The following is a 17,482-nucleotide window of genomic DNA, read 5'->3' as shown; positions in this document are numbered from 1 at the left end:
GCCCCATACAAATAAATGTGCATGCTTCCCCTGTGAAGAAAGTTGTATGAGCATTGTGTGTTGATTATACAAGGAAGCAGGTTTCTATTTATTTGGCTTGCTAACCATTTCTTTTTCTTTTTTGTTTGTTTGTTTTCCTACAGGCGTGGTAAACCTCTCTACATATGCAAGGAAAGATACAAAGTGCTTGAGCAGCAGTGGGTGTCTCATACCTTTGATCATATCAATAAAAGATGGGGGCCACATTATAATGGCTTGTAAATCGTCATCATCATCTACACACCATATCATTGTTACCACGAATGAATGCATCTTGACTGACAATAGCTTTAACTGAATGGGAATTTAGTTCTTTGGCTCGGGGTGGAGCGGGGTATGGGCATAAAAGGGAAATGGAACTTTGTCAACATGTGAATTTTTTGCAAAATTAGCTGCTGTTGCTACTAAACAATGATACTATAATTTGAAATTAAATTCTCAAAATGGTGTGAGCAATCTGATTGCACTCAGTAGTCCATTTTTCTTTTGTTTTTTAAAGCCCATTATTGTTAAGAAGCACAAATTTTACTTAGTTGTTTAGAAGCTCCAGTTATAGCTGTCAGGTTTTTATTTTTCTCTGCATGGAGTTGAGTTTTTAGCAATTTTTGCTGAAACAGTGTATATGTCTATTACACCTACTAAATATGTTGGATAAAATTTCTCTGCCTTTTTTTGTGTTGGTTTGAGGTTTTTGCTTGATATGCGTTTGTAATTAGACAGGATTTGTAAAACAATTGTGAGACTGCATGGTAACAATTGGTCTGAAAGTTGAATTTTAAAGAGTATTTCACTTATTCTGAGAGGTCTATTGAAATATTTCAGGCATTACTGAAAACTTATGCATTCTCAGGAATTTTAATTTTTTTTCTCCATAAATAAGTGAAATAGCTGTAAATTAGGTATCTTATTTCTATTAATGTAATCCAGAACACATATTATTCTTCTTTTTTCTTTTCCAGAAAGGAGATTTTTTTTTCCATATCAATCGAATAAAATGTTAGAGATAACACATACAGAAATTGCTGTATATAGAGAATTTGTATGGCACCCAACATAGCAGATCCCAGTTACAAGCATAACAACCATAAGCCTGCCGGCCGTTTCAAACCAGATGTATGTTTCAGAATGATTGGATTGGAAATGTGCAGGCTATTCTGCAAATAAAACATAATTTTGTATCTTTCCTGTCGTTTCAGGAGGTTCCTCTATATTGTATTTGTTTAGAGTAATCACTGTTCTTTCTGCCTGGTTTTCTAAATAGGAAAAAAACCAAAACAAAGATAGCCTAGATGAACAACCAATGCATGTGCAGCCTCACTGGATGAATGCCAAAACAGCTTATGTTTAGAGGGCTAAAAATTAATGAGAACAGACATGACTGGGCTAAACCCCACAGTGTAAGTAGGTAGGAAAGATTATAGTTAAAATACTGGTATGTAATATATTGCTACTAATGTTTTTCACAAGTGTTGGACATTTGTTGGCTATTTCATACAGTACTACCAAGCAGTTCCTGGTAGTTTTGACTTTCATAGCTTGCGTGTAAAATAAAATTTATATGTGTAAAATAAAAACATCTTATGATAAAATCACATATACAATGAAAACAGTTCCCTTGTGGAAGTCATTATCTAATGAAAAGTGTATAGGGGAAATAAAATGACTGTATAGCAGTCAAGGAGAACAGACAGAAGGAAAAGTAAGTAAATACAATGACTTTTTCTGGATACCTGCAGTTCAAAAAACCCCACAATAAAGGATGCTGGTTTTTATACATATAAATATATATATATTTCAAAAGCATTACAGTACTTCCTGTAAGATTAGAATTACTGTTTCACCAACTAAATGATAATGTCTTTTCCAAAATATTACTTTTTTGATACTGTATTATAAGTTCTGCCTGTAATATTTTTGCATTGCTCATTATGAATATCAGGCCATTTTGTAAGTGTGGTTAAAGAGCAAAAAGATTCTTTACATCTCCAGCATAATATTATTACAGGGCTCATGAACTTGAGTAATCTGTAGTTTGAAGCTCCAATGCTATATTTACAAGAGATATGTATCCAGAATTTGATTACTGTGTTTTATTTAAAATGGAATGTTCTCTGGTTGTGCATATGGATGTGAAGTAAAACTATTAGCCTTAACTTTAACATTTGGGTATTTCATAGTGTTTATTTTAGTACTGGTGAATTAGTCACCAGTCAGTTTAAAAACAACAACAACAACAACAAAAATCACTTGGTTGAAAAATTGTACTTGAATATCCTTGCATGCTGCTAAACGAGAATTTTTATTTCCCCCATAACTTTTTTAATCCTACTTTATTAAGCTAACCTTGAAAAATAACAGGTCCAAACTAGAGTGGTGTGTGCGTGTATTACTCAAATATTCTGGTGTGATATCCTGTATGAATGATCATTTAAGTACAGTACATTACTGTAGAATCTAAATCAATCTTTATAACACATCAGAAGAGTATAAAACTAGGAATACAGTAATCGACATTGTAAGATATGTTAATAAAAGTCTACTGTCAATCTGTGTGTTTGTGAAATTTTTTTCTGTCTACCCCAGGTCATCCAAAATGTAAGTAATACTGAATTCCCCCCAATAGCCAGGCAGGTGTCTACACGTCAGAAGCTTATGTGGGCAAAGTACTTTGTATAGAGAGTAAATCTGCTATGGTGGGGTTTTTTTGTTTTGTTACTTGCACAGTGTTATATATTTTGTATTAGTAATTTGGATTAATTGATTTTACTCATAACTATACCACTTAAAGTTGTTCTTCATTTTATGCCAGCTATTAACAGCATTGCTGCTGCAAACTGCTAAAATTAAAATGCTGAGTTGAGAAACTGTACTTCTGGGCAAACCGTGCTTGATGATCTTCTCTGTCAAATCTGTTTCTGGAATAACTATTACTTCAACTTGATGAATGTATATTTTTATGTATTAAATTTTTCATTTTCTTTTGACCTTTGAGAAATTTGGTGAAACAGTCTTGTTTTGACCTTGACTTTTGGATAATAGTGTCGTTCTTCTTTTAGTGGTGGCCTGAAATTTTCAATGAATATTTTCATCACCTCTGCAATAGAAATCTTGCTTCTCGCAAGCAAATGGCATTTTTCTTTAAAAAGAGTAGCTTTTGCTACAGTATCCAACAAATGTAACTCATTACTTCAGAATCCAGTGAGATGCCTTTGTGGGGTGTGTACAGGTGCCAGAGGAGACAGTGAGTTTTGTGCTGATCTTGGTATGACTTGGATCTAATTTTCATCTAACCCAGATTCTGCAGTCCTGCTTTTCACTTTCTTTTCTCAGAGGTGGGGGGTAGTGATGAATGGAGTCTGTCTGAGCATTAGCTTAGAAAAGAATGAAATTAATGCTGTTTGCAAAGTAAGAAAACCCCAGGAACGAGCTTGACCCAGTGTGCGGGAGGTTCACAGCTCTCTATTACCAGCTGTGGGGTATGAGGCAGTGCATGTCAAGTGAGGAGGCTGGCTCTGGGTGACAATCTGTGTGCACGGGATGGCTCACTGCAGTCAGTAGGATCCATGCTGCTGGTCTGAAGGCCACGCTCCGTGAATGCCTGCTTTTGGTAGGGCACAGTGCCCCCAGCACCTACTCTCACATTTTCCCCAACTGCCCGCGAGTATTCTTACACTGAGAGGAGCCCCAGCTGCTGCGGGGTTCAGCCTTGTGACTTACCCTGCCCCTTCTGCCACTAAAATGTCCTCTCACTGCACCCATCCTCTTGCTAGTTGTACTAGCTATTAACCCCTGGAAACTGATGTCTTTAAGTAGGAAAAGCATATTCTCAGAGGTCAAACACTTCATGAATTCTTAGCTGTATAAATGGCCAGGGTGTCTTAATAAATTATAAAATCCTTTTAATTGACAGGTTTTTAATTATTTTTATTCACTGTATCATTTGTACTTTCTTACTACTAATCCTCTTCAGGAGATTTAATGCCACATGCTTCAAATATTGTGTTTCTTTGAAATAATACTGAGAAAGCAAAATTGAATCTTGTTAAATAAATTATAGTTTCAAAAAGCTAATCTTACTGCCCTAAAACATGATTTTTGCAATGTATGCTTTTGCATCATACAGGAAATGTGGAAAAAAAAAAGCCACTGCTGTTTCAAAAAGCATTTTAAATTTAGCTCTTGAGTCTCAGTTAAAATGTCTCAAAATAAACTTTCATTAATGTACCATTACTTGAAAAGCCATTTCCTGTAATTTTGTCACTTGATGTAGAGCAGGCTGGTCTCTTAACTCATGAAAATGGGAGCTGGTTCCATGGAAACCCTTCACATCATTGAATGATTTACTGCTCAGTAAACAACTTACTATATTCCTTTTATCTGTCTTTATCCTGTGTATGTAGCACATGGATGGTAAACCTTTGATTTCCGCTGATGTTTTAAGGATGGGAGCTATATTTTTTTTCCTTCCATTGCTTGTCATGGAGCAGGAACTTTCTGGGAGACAACTTTTCCTGTAAAATCAAAATCCTTCAGTCAATTTCATATGCTGCCCATGATGTCTGTGTTATTTTAGCTACTGGAATTGTTTACATCACCTGTTGTCTAATACATTTCCCATCCTTGGACTGCTTTCCACTCTTGACTACTAAACTTTTTAATAATTTTGACTGAAAACAATTACGGTGGGCTTATTCCTCATGGTTGGATTTTTAATTTTGTTAATGTTTCAACAAAAAAAAAAAGCAAGATACCTTTCAGAGATTAAAACTGGGGAAAAAGCACACAAATGTATTGTTTCCTTCATTTTAACAGTAGTTTTTCTAAGTGTTGGGCATGTCTGCTGTCTCTATGCTTCGGCCTTAAATGTGGTGACCAAATGTGTATGGGTCATATATTGAAGCAGAATGGAACCCCACGCTGAACCACTTAGCAAATCAGAACAATGTGTTCTTGAGGATTACATGTAAGTACTGGCAAATACTTAAAGAGTATAATGAGCCTTTGTCTGTTTTTCAGGTGTCAAGGAATATCCTTTGCACCTGGCTCTTGAAGCCACTAATGCAGTTTGCTGTGAGAAGTGTTTCCTGCTGTTTCTTTGAAAAGCTGGGGCACTCTCCATGTAATGCAACCACATTTTTCCTGCCTTTGTTGTTTCCATATTGTATATGCAACTACCTTGTTTGTGTAGTATTCCAAAACAAAAGAACCCTAAAACAGCTAGAGAGCCCCCTGTAACTACGTAACAATACTTTGCAAACAAGATGGTGTTCTCTCAGAGCACTTTATGCACATAGCCAGGGGGTGCAGCTGGTAACTAGTTTGTAAAGGCTGTGGCTGCTTTCTTGCTCTAGGGTGCTAGTCATTTTAGATTTGTTACACATCAGCTCTGAAAACTTAAAACTAACATTACATTTTTTTCAAGGCATCTCCACAGGCCCTAAAAGATACAGCCTGTGGTTTAGGACAACCTCCTATTGCTCTTGAGAGAGTTTAGAGCTGCTTTTTTAATCTCTGGGAGTAACAACGCAGTTAGTGAGAACTGCTGGTGTAAAGTTTTGCATCATAGAAGCTATAGACATGCAGGTTTTGTTAAAGTAAGGTTTCTCAGGGCAGCTGAAGGGACTGTTCAGTACTGTTTCATTTAGCTTCTCTAGCTCTCTGTTTTATCCTCTTGGTTTGGTCTCAACTTGTGAGCTCCTTTAAGACAGGGAACAGCTCCTGTTTGGTTCAGTAAGTAGGTGCTGCTCTATAATGGTAAATCAGCTGGCAATCTAGGTAGAAGTATTTGCCATCACCAAAGAAACATAAATGTGCACACAGGACTCAAGTGAGATATGGCCCTTTCATGCTTCATTTCAATACTTTCTGCATGTTTTCCTGCTTTTCTGCCTCCGACCTCAAATGGCACTCCTTCCCACACAGATGTTTTGGCAGTAATTGAAATCACCAGCAAATTAAAATTGGTTTGTTTCCCTTCGTCAACTGTGGCTCTGGACATAATGATACCTCTTCAGCATCTCTACATCATCTTTTCTTTTTCCTGCCAGAAGCTGCTATCTCAAGAAACAAATATATTCTGAGTCAAATATGCTTATTGCCATTCATGAGTCTAGTGCTGTATTTGTACAATTGATACTTTTCAGCAGGTGGTTGATGTCATTCAAATAACCTTCAGATACGTGACTGTTCAAAATGGCTCATACTTCATTTTATCTGAACTTGGATTGGGTTGTGTTAGTCACATAGCTGGTAATAGCAAGATTTCCTTGTACAAGGAGAAGAGTATTTAAAAAAAATTAATTAGATGGGTGCTATTTTAGCGACACTTGTTTCACAGACTGGGATTCTTTGTTTTTAAATTGTGGGCAGAATTAGGGAATATTACTACAATTATTACATACAATTTTACAATTCCTATCTGTCTAAAGAAACAAGAAATCCAAAACAATCTCAAGCTAAGGTATACAGTAATGCTGTTCTGTGTGAGTACATTTCTAAGGATGCTGCAATACATTTTTTCACTGAATGCTGCAGAGCTGTGTGGCATCTAGTCCTCAGAAACACATGTCAAAGACATTACATCAGTGAATACCAACAAGGTGGTTCCCTTAGCAGCAATAAATAGAATAAAGCTCAGCCCATTCAAGTGATTTACCTTTGTTAAGTGTGTGGCAGCAAAGATGGATTCTGAACACTAAGGGAACTCATTAGCTGGAAGAAGAAAAGCAGCAAATAAAGAACCGTAGATTTCTCTTACCCAACATCGCTATTTATTACAATTATATAGAGCATAATTATTGGGAATTTGCATAGGATATTCTTAACGTGAAATACCTCATTTTCTTTTTCTTTCTGCAGCTTTTAATTTCCTGTACCACAGGAGAGAAAGAAATGCTGTATGAGGGAAGAGGGAAGGAGAAAACTTTGGGAAAGGGGAACAATTATTTGGATATGTTCACCTTCCAAACTTTATTAATAATGTCCTGCATACTCACTCAGGCCTAGCATTTGAGTGACATAGGCCTCTCAGTGGTTCAGATGTTCATCCACTAAGAGGAAATTCAGAGATTTAAACATCATAATTATGCCAGGTCTGTCCAGCGACAATCCTTTAATGAAGCCAGGAGAGGTTGCAATGGCACTCCCAGTCACATTACTGCTGCCTCTGGGAAGAAAGCTGTACAATGCAAGACTAAGTATTACTCTTGGGAGCAGCACCCTCCAACTCTGCAGAATAAAGAGTAAGTTCGTGGTATTTGGGTAACCTGACTCATGTTGTGGAAGAGCTACACGTTGGGTACCACTAACTGTGGTACACACCGCTTGCTAGAATCTGTCTGGATCCTGCTCTTGGCAATTGGTAACTAAAATACACAGCACGTAGGCTCTTCTGTGTGTATTGTTTGTTGTTGGCTTTTAAGTCCTCTGAGTCACCTTTCCTCTGGAGTTTAGACGTGGGAATGAATCCAGCATAATTCTAATTCACTATAGTTCAGCAATGCTATTTACATTTCAGTGCTGTCTCCACATCAGGCATTCCATCTCCCCCCCTTCGGTTTCCAGGTGTCTGCCTGAGGTCTGCAGTTTGTGCTTATGATTTGTGAGGGCTGGACTATGGTTATGTACCTTGCACTTTAGTCTTGGCTAGAACTGTTAAATTGTTGAACTGCTTCTGCTCTTTCCCAATGCAAGTGTAATTACTCTTTAATGCTGTGCTGCTACCTACATAGTTTTGCTGCACTTCTATAGGCCTTATCTGACTACTCTGCAGCTGCTGGCTTCCACTTTAAATCATCTTTGAAAATATGTGTAAAGCTCCAATATTATTCTCGCTATTTCCATTGATTTCAGAGACAGTGGAATCCACTCTTACATTAACATTGCCACTATTTCATTTCCTTCCTTGCTAAAGAATTTTTTTATGGAGGTTCTTTCTCCTTTTCAGTGCCCTTTGATGTTTTTTGCTTCAAAACTGTGCTGTAAAACTCCGCAGTTTCTTTGTCCTTGCTGTCTTCTGTATTCAGGTAATGCAGCAGTGTTGTATTCAGGATTTTTCTTCTACCAGTGCAAATGAGAAAAAAACTAGATGTCTCAGCTACAGCAACCATCTTTTATGCAAGTATGCACAGATGCATTAAAGCTAGGAGCTGTCATTTCAGACGTCTGTCAAAATGAAACACTAACTGCAATAAGACCTTGGCTACCAGACCCCTTGGACATGGCTTACAGCGTCTGTAGCTGTACATGTCCTGCTTTTCCTCTCGGGCAGTGAATGGGATGGGGGGACTCTAGCATGGGAAGGGCTTTGGGATGAAATTATCATTTAGAGATGAGAACTCTGAAAAGAAGCATCTTGCTTGCCACAGAACAGAGCAAGCAGGGAGAATCTGAGTATTGGCTCAGCAGGCTGAGAATTGGCAGCTTTGTTTCTTTCAGGTCCCTGACCTACATTCCTGCAGCCTGAGCCCTGATTTGGGACTGGAGGTGGGCTCTGGGACTCTCCCAGGGAGCTATTAGAATCAACAGTACACCATGGTCTCTGCACACCTTATCCTTCCCTTTACCTTATTCTTTTGCTCTCAGTAATACAGCAACCCTACTCGGGCTGAGGCGCAGATGAGGAAAGTAGCAGGTAGAATGGTGGAATGTTTCCACGTGAACAAAACAAGATGTGGTTTGGAAGAGGAGGCAAGCGCTGACAGAGGGAAGTCTTAATGTGAGTTCTCCCTATTAATGAAGGAGAATGCTGATGAACTCCTGGGGTAAGAAAGGAAGATGAGGGACTAGTTGAACTACAGAGTTTATGTTTGTTTTCTCCACAATGGCAGCAACCCTTGAATGTGGTGCGTTTGTGTTCATTTGAAAGCTGAGAGGGTAAAACAGAAGCAGCACCCACATGACCTGGTAGGACACAACAATATGACACAATATGCATTAACTCAGATGCTTATAGTTCAGAGTGCTGTATCCACATTTGCCTAGCTGGAGTTAAAAACTGCCTCAGGATTTTCCCAGAAGTAGTAAGCATTTCAGCAGTGTCCTTGAAGTCTTCAGCAACTGTATTTTTCCTTCTGGCAAACCTGTTTAGTATTATTACATTAACTTCTGATTCACCAGTGTTTATGATGTGTGTAGGTTAATGCAAGCATGCATTCTGTTTGTAATCACAAGCCCATCTCCGGGCAAAAAAAAATGCACACAGAGATGAACACGTATTTAAAAAGCGTAAGTCCTCCTTACTTTTAAAGGGACTTACTGTCATAAATAATGTTTATATCCATTTAAATAAGGAGATTTTAAGACTATAAATCAGGGTAAGACAGTACATTTCAACTTTTTAATTACAGAAAGAATAGGTTCCATTAAAATTATATGGTTTATGATTAAAATACTGCCATTTATAATTTGTTGGTTACATGTTTCACTACAAGTAAGTACTGTATGTCAATTTAAACATTAATAGATTCACAAAAAACCCCACCCTACTTAATGTACAGGAACTGAATGCTTCCATAGAATACACTTTGGAAAAGCTCATCAGTTAAATACTATAGACTATTTACTGCCTAAGAAATACTCAATTCCCATTCAATTCTTGAGGCTGTAGCATTTTATAACAGTTCATTTAATAATAGCTTTTCACATTTTGGCATCTAGCCATGGCCATAAAAGTGACGAATTATTTAATTTTCAAATACAGTCTAAAGAAAGGCTAGGAATAGCTTGCATTAGTGAAACCACTGTATAATGGGCCAATCATCACTGCAGGTGTAGTCAGAAATATTCAACAATTAAGAGCTGTTCATTTCTACCTGAGATTTGCAAGTAACAACAAAAAATAATGGCTGCACTTAAATATGGCTTGTTTTGGTTTGGCTTCATGATAAGCAATGTTCATGTACTAGTTTAGGATTGACAACTCTTCCTACTGCTGCAAGCAGTAACATTAACAGTCTGACTGCTAGCAAAGACAAACCTTTGAAGTGGAGGTGCCAGTAAAGAACATGACTAAAAATAAATCTATTCCTTTAACCTGTATAACATTACAGAAATGGAAGGGTTATGTGATCTGAAATTTATTCCTCCTGAAATGTGCAAGTTAGAAATAAGATAAGGGGTTTTAGGGGTTGTTTCTTTTTTTGTTTGTTTGTTTTGTTTTGTTATTTTAAATTACAATTAATTAGCTGCCTTTTCAAACTCCACGTTATTGTATTTCTGTGATTCATGGATGACTCTATTGGCAAGTTGGGAATTCCAGCTGCACTTACAAAGCCATTGTAACAAAAACGGCAGCACTGCGGAAGACACTGTCTGGAAATCCACCATGGGATATGAATTTCATAGGGATACCACTCATGTAGCTCCAGTACAGTGCAGGTACCCATTGTGACTGTAACCTGAATGGAAACAGGTACGTTGAATAGGCTGGCAGTGTTTGGAAAAGTGATTCTAGCTGGCCTGCAAGAACTTAGTGAAAAGGGAGTGAAAACCCACCAGCATCAGAACAAAGCAAGCAGGTACAGGCAAATATAAATTCAAGAGATTGACTAAAGAAGATTAAGATATAAATAAGCTTTTGCGACAGAGCTCACAAAGGTCTAGATTGTATGAGCTGAAATTATTTAGTGATAATTGAAGAAATATCTATGGTTCAAAAACCAATATAAGAATCCAGGGAAAATCTGGGAATATCCAGAGCTTCTTGATTATGAAAGAACTCTCAAGAATGCGGTGGGAAAAATATGCAGACTAGTGTATGTAGATGTTGTTTTTGCTTGAATCTAGATGCTTCTTATGCAACTTGATGAACAATGACATTTTAGAACCTTACGCACAACTAATAGGGAAGTTTTAATCTATGTTGTAACTTCTGTAAACTCAGGGCACGAAGAATTAAATATTTGGATCTACCTTGGACAAGCTTGTTGATTGTCCAACAGGGTCAGCTTGACCATATGTGTCTATATTACTATTTGCTGTCTATGTTACAATTTGTTGTTACAGTGTTTATATAATTCTGCATACTACATGATTTTACAATTGCAGACAACAAGAGAAAATAATGGCTTGTGAAGAAGACTTTGTATATTCCAGTGTACAAAAATTCACCAAAACAATAGTATGAAATGGAGGACTGCTCAGAAAAACTTTTAGAGACTTCTGTACCACCTGTCTCTTTCTAATGTTGTCATGGGGTAAATTTTGAGAAAATGCTTAGGATTTACATTTCCTACTGACCACCTGAATTAAGGTCTGGCTTCAGTTACTTTCAGTTTTGATAAAGGATTATCTTACTAGAATATGGATGCCAGAAAAAAATGTGTATGTGTAGGATTACAGAGTTCACTAATCAAAAGAAAGGTAAAAAAATTACTGTACTTTGGTCAGAATGATGAAAATTTACTGTTAGAAACTACTGCATTGTTAAAACTGGCACAGCAATGGATAAAGGTGGTACTGGAAGAGTTTTGTGGAGAAATACCATTGCTCCTCAGTCTTTAAAGTGGATCTTAAATAATTATGAAAAGATACTTATATATATGATATATATAAAAGTATTTTTCATATATATATAGTGTATCTATATAAAGTATATATAAAAAACTCCTTTGTAGTTTTTTTTTAAATTATGAAGATTACTTACAGACTACTTATAGATGAGAACAGATCTAGTGCTTTCATATTTGAAGTGGTACTGGATGCTGTGGAGTGTCAGACCTCACTGAAGCTGATGAATACAGCTGTTGCTCTTTATTCGTAACAGACTAAATTAGAGCGATCCAAATTGTTGCCCAAAACACAGCCCATCTGGCTGATCAGAACCCAAGGGTGTGTTTGTGACTATGAAAATTGAGATCTCCTTACCTTATGGATCAGCATGTCTCACTATATGAGAGAGACAAATAGAAAATCTGTGGAAGAAGCAGAGGGTGATGGTGATGAGCTGGCGCAATGCTCACAGGGAGACTGCTGGAGAGGGCTGAGGAGGGGGCCTGCGCCATGTGCTCCCTTGAAATGAAGCATTGGCACATAGAGCAAAGGAACAGCCTCCCACTTGTTTCCCTGAGACTTTTTGTAGGCAAAGTGTGTAAGAGAAATATCTACCTGAACGTCTTCTCATCAAGAAACCAGAAACAACCTGAAAAATGGTTATGCCTGAGCTCAAATCAAGACTAACGTGTACAAAAGGAGAAGCCCAAAAGCAGGGGGGGCTCATACACGCTCATTCCCAAATGGTGAGAAATGATGTATAACACACCTCTCTTCACCAGAAATGCTGGATAAAACCGTTTTCTTCACCAGGCCCCATTTCTCAGAGCACAGATGGAACTGCACTTGCAATTCATTATTCTGGGCAACGAACTGAATACACAGAGACGAGCGCGGCACTTAATCTCAGTGAAAGCTATTTAACACTACCTATGCCTTTACACGCATCAATTTTACTTCTTGCTCCTAACTGCTGCTCTTCACAGGCTCCCTGAACGCTGCCCTTCCCCGACGGCGCCCCGCACCGCGCGCTGAGGGACCTCGGCCCTGCGGCACCGGGCGCCGCGCCCCGCGGGCAGCGCTCGTGACCGCGCCGGCCCTGAGGGAACCGGGCGGCGCTGCCTGAACGGGCTCATCGCCGCCGCCGCCCCGGCACAGCGGGGGCCGCTCCGCCGCCCGGTGCTGCCCTGGCCTCTCACCCGCGTGCCGTGGCACATCGTCCCACCCTGCCCCGGCGGGCCGAGGCTCCGTTCCCGCCAGGTCTGCGGCCCGGCGGGACCGCCGTGTGGGGTGGGGGCCGCGCGCCAGCCGAGGGGGCTTCGAAATGGCGGCCGCCATTTGCCGCGCGGTCAGCGGGCGCTCAGAGGCAGGCGGGGGCTGTCACCTCTCTGAGGGAGCCGGTGCTGGCGGGGGTCGTCATTACCGCCGGGAAGTTGCCTTTCCCCCGAAACTGAGAGAAGGCTGCTTTCAGCTGCGGGGATCGCGGCAGGGCGGGGAGGGGAAGCGGCCCCCGCGCTGCCCGCGGCCCGGTTGAGCGGTGCGTGCGCACTGCCGGGGCAGAGCCGGTTCCCTGCCGCCGTGTGTGACGGCTAGCTGTACCCGTCTTTCCAAAATCTATAGGTAAGCAATACTCAAACAGGAAAAATCAACGTGATTAAAAATGGAAGATAACTACAAGGCAAGGAGTTAAGTAGGTGTGACACAGGCTTCAGGCACATCGGGATAAAGCCGTGAATAACTGAAGAAGTCTCTGTAAGTTCCCTAAATACCAAAATAGATCTGGCTCTAGTGTGTAGTACTTTAAGTGACCTACTAGTAACTAGTGAACTGTGATATACATTGCAAATACTACAATATTTGATAAGTTACGTTAAGCAAATATGTGTCCTTTTCTCCCTTCCTGGTACACACAGGTATGCAATTATTAAAAGAATGGAAAAGGTACTGTTATCCAGAGACAATATTAGACACAAACCAAGAAGAAGAGGCTAACTTAAAACATCTTTCAAGTTAATTCTCTGAAGCAGTGCATTCAGTTCTGTGTAAATACAAAATGTTTTTCAATTTTCATATTTAAAAGCTAGTTTTCATTCTCCCCTTCAACATCTGCGCTTTGGAATTCCAATCTCATTGCACTGTGAAAACCAAGGAATGCTGTTTTGTTCTGAGGTATTTTGAAACTAGTACGTGGGAAGCTATGTTCTTGTACAGAAATTTCTGGTAGTATGAAGATGTATAATATTGATTCAGTGTTAGCAAATCAGATGTAGTTACTGAGGTGTTTCTGGCAAAAGCAGTGAATTGCTTGTATCTAAACCTATGGTGGAGTCTTGTGGAATGTTCTGAAAATACGTGGAATCCATTTTTTAGACCCTTTTTATACCTCTAAATTGGAGTCCCTCTCAGTTCTTAATGTGCAATTTCAAACTGCAATGCATTTATTTTTCTAAATTATATCCTTTAATCCTCTAATGTTAATCTAATTTGGTGTAAATTACTGACATTGATTGCAGCACATAAAGTAAAAATAGAAGAGTTCACCCAAGTTTTGTTCCAATGTGACTTGAACCAGCAGAGCTATTTTTCTCCTGAGCTAAGATTTTCATATGGTAGTCTGGCTAGAAGGCAAGGTGCATATAGATTTCTAAAAGACATTTCAGACCCTTTTAAAATGGAAGGTCAGTTTAAATGCAAATGGATTGTTTTGGAAACAGGGAAGATGTGAAATACCATGCTGGTACTTGCTGCTCCATGGTGTTCTATGGTTAGGAAGCTGTAGGAACTTTATCTGCAGCAATAAATATTTGTGCATGTTGGAGAGTGAGGCTTCCTCAGAATTATGTGCTGCCCTGTTGATGTATGTGTAGTAAATGATTTATCTAGTACCATCCAAAAGCCTTGATTAGAAGAAATATTGTACCTATGTTATTGACTTCTAAATATGGGGAATAGAGATTTAGTGAGCAGTGCAGTGGCAGTTTGGTTGTGTTAAGAGCTGCCAGCAGGACCAGCTTTGCAGTGTTTTTGCCAAATGTGTTCGGAATAAAAAGTTCATTGGACAAAGACAATGATTCTTGTTCTACTAATGACTGGAGAGGCTCGCTAACAAGGGGCTCTCGAGTGCAAACTTGTCTGAGGAGGTGAAACATTTGTGTCAGAAGTTACTGTCTTTACCAGCCTTCTGCCACCAGCATTAACAAAGCAAGGCTTCGGGATTGATGCACCACACCAGAAACCTGAAAAATAATTTGAGAAACTGCTGTAGTTTAATTGTGCAAAATTTCGGGACAAAGAAAAAAAAAAAAGATTTTACCCTCTCTGGGGAAGAGAAGTTCTCCAAATAACACATTGTGTAAAGCTGTACATACTTCCCTTGTGTCAAAGTGGGGAAAGCTGAGTGGCTGTGGCTAGAATGCCACTACTCTGGGTTAAACGTCTGGCAGTGTTAAGGCTGAGCTTTCCCATCTTAATGCTGCACAGCTGGCAAGAAGCTCTGCTGAACACAGCTGAGAATTGGCCCGTGGTAATGGCATGTGAGGAGGGCGGAGGAAGTGTGAGATTTCTCATTCTTTGCTGCTGCATTGTAAGGAAAAAGGCATGTCAGTAGCCTTTTGTTGGCTGGTCCTCTTTTTCTCCACCCCTCATCCAGTTGTTCCTTCCTCAGGCACTGACTGTACCCTGCTGCAGGGAGAGGGAGTACTGATAATATATGTGGAAAAAGGATACGTTTGCAGAGCTACACATTTGAAAATGCTGGACTGAGTTAATTTTACAATGTTTATTCTGAAACAGATGAAAATTCAGGAAAATGAATGCATCTCCTGACATAGCATGATGCAAACTAATAAAAGGAGTAGCTTTTAGTTGGAAAGCGTGTGTGAAGTATAAATGTCTCCGAATAAGGGAAGAGTTAAAGCTAGCACATGTACTTTTGCATCTTTCACTGTTTCTCGGCCCTTGTAGCCACTACTTTCTTGGTCAGAATATTAAGAGAAAGTATAAGGCTGTGCTTGCTTGCTTGTCCTGACAGCATTATGGTTAATGACAATTAAAGTAGCTGGAGTCAGTTTTCTTTTCCTTCTTCCTGTGCTGATTGATAGCATGTTGACAGTAGAGAGGGTGTGTTTGGTACACTGGTACATTTAGCCCACCTGAGATAATGGTATAATTACTGCTATCATTCTTTTCAGGCAACCGTTTATCTAACATTCTACATGGACACTATATTTTTTGACTTTGCATGGACCTTTCTCACCTTACACACAGTTTCACAAGAAAATTCTGTCTCTTTCAGTCTCCTGGTCATGCCACTACTGCAGCAGAAACAATAGGGAATCATTCACCCCTCTAAGAGCAGTGCTTGCACTAACCCCCAGAGATTTCTGTGGTAAGCAACCTGAAGCTCTTGAAAGGCATGTAATTTCCAGGGGGTCAAAGCCTAAAAGCTTCAATGGTATATTAAGATGGGCATTTTGATGTAAAAAAGATCTGCTTGTATTTAATCTGCATTGAATTATTATTCCCACATTGTGTGCGGTGTCTGAAAATTATGTATTCAATAGCAAGGTTGATTCTGCAAAGCGGGTAGCACCTCTGTTAATAGATATATACTTCCTGCCTTGTATTTAGCTGGGCTTTATTCACAGAAGACAGGAACTAATTGTCCATCTTCCTTTGTGTCTAAACATGAGAGCCAGCCACTTGACTTTTGGCTGCCTAAGATTCAAACCTGGAGGGAGTTCAGAGCAAGGTATAAGAAGGAAAGATGAATCTGGTACTTAAATGGAGTAAGCAAGTTAAGGCACTCAGTCCCAATTTCACAGAGGCACCACGCAGACAAAGAGAGTTTCTGCTATGTCCTTTTCCTGAGTGATGCCCCTGTCCTGGCTCCACATGCTGGTCCTACTTTCTCATTGTTGTAAATGTCAGTTTAAATGTCCAACTTCCATGTGGATATTCACATTTTAATACTTAAGATGAGTCCTGTGTCTCCCACCCATAGAGTTAGGAAGCTGGCATTTAGATGCAGAAGTGTGAAGTGTCTGAATAGATAATGTTGCTTTTTTGAATGCTGTCCTTATCATTAGTGTCTGCTGCATGGCATTGAGACTAAGAATTCTGCAGAACAGAATACAGAGGAACTAGAAAATTCTGTCTTGAGAGGAGAAATTGCTGTCAATTTTTCCTTTCATCCTGGCAAGGTTTCTCATGTTGGTTGGTACTTTCTAATTGCTATCAGCAGTATCAAAAGACACAAAGTTATGTAAAAGAAGTTCCAGTCTTTGCCCAGAAATCCATAGACTTCATTCCTGCTGTGCGGTGCCATATTCAGAGTTAATTGGATGACCCAATTTTAAACCTGAAATACTATATGAACTTAGAGACTATATCAGTGCAATTTTAAGTTGCTTGAAGAGCACATTTACAGTCTTGAGTACAAAAAACTGGAGGGCAAACTCCAGTGTTGGAAGCACATTAGCAGTTAATGCCTGAAAAGAGAGATGACCAGTGGAATGGGAAGGTACACAAACAACTATATGATAAAAGCAAGATATTTCCATTTTAGTCAAATTCTGCTTTGTAAGAGACTGGAGGCAGTGTAAGCGACTGTGTTCATTGTTCCTCTGCACTGCAATAAAGCATCATTCTGCTGCTTTCCATATGCCATTTAGTGTTTGAAACAGATCAACTGAGCATGAGTTCAGGAAACTCTTAAGTTCCCTTCAAACTAAATCAGACTAAGTTTTGAATTTCTGTTTCATTCATCATGTGCTTTTGGGACCTCCTCATGTTCTTGTTAATAATTCAGCCTTTGCCTATTCTAGGTTTATTGTTCAGAGAGACAGTACCTTTTGCTGAGTCCAGCATATGGCCAACAGGAGCTATGTCAGGTGAGGAATGCAACCTTCAATTTTTCACCTTATTCTCTTTTGTTGTTAATCAGCTTTGGAAA

The 17,482-nt window shown here is 39.3% G+C and overlaps 1 protein-coding gene across 20 annotated transcripts in view; it reads left to right on the top strand.

Moving 5' to 3' along the window:
* Positions 1-17,482, top strand: part of UBR3 (ubiquitin protein ligase E3 component n-recognin 3) — a 333,487-nt gene that overhangs the window by 113,359 nt on the left and 202,646 nt on the right. For 10 of the 20 annotated variants that reach the window (XM_080398899.1, XM_080398900.1, XM_080398898.1 and 7 more), the window contains exon 1: positions 261-17,420. In XM_080398899.1, coding sequence (XP_080255025.1) covers positions 17,297-17,420 — 124 coding nt within the window. In that variant the 5' untranslated portion in view covers positions 261-17,296. Of the gene's footprint in view, positions 1-143; positions 17,421-17,482 lie in introns of those variants that run through there. The other 10 variants (XM_080398894.1, XM_080398890.1, XM_080398879.1 and 7 more) reach the window with 6 other exon arrangements.

Source organism: Falco punctatus (assembly GCF_963210335.1).
Source record: "Falco punctatus genome assembly, chromosome: 8".
In the NCBI taxonomy this organism is placed as follows: Eukaryota; Metazoa; Chordata; class Aves; order Falconiformes; family Falconidae; genus Falco; species Falco punctatus.
Note: the sequence above shows the minus strand (reverse complement) of the source record. Positions and strands in the feature narration are given on the sequence as shown.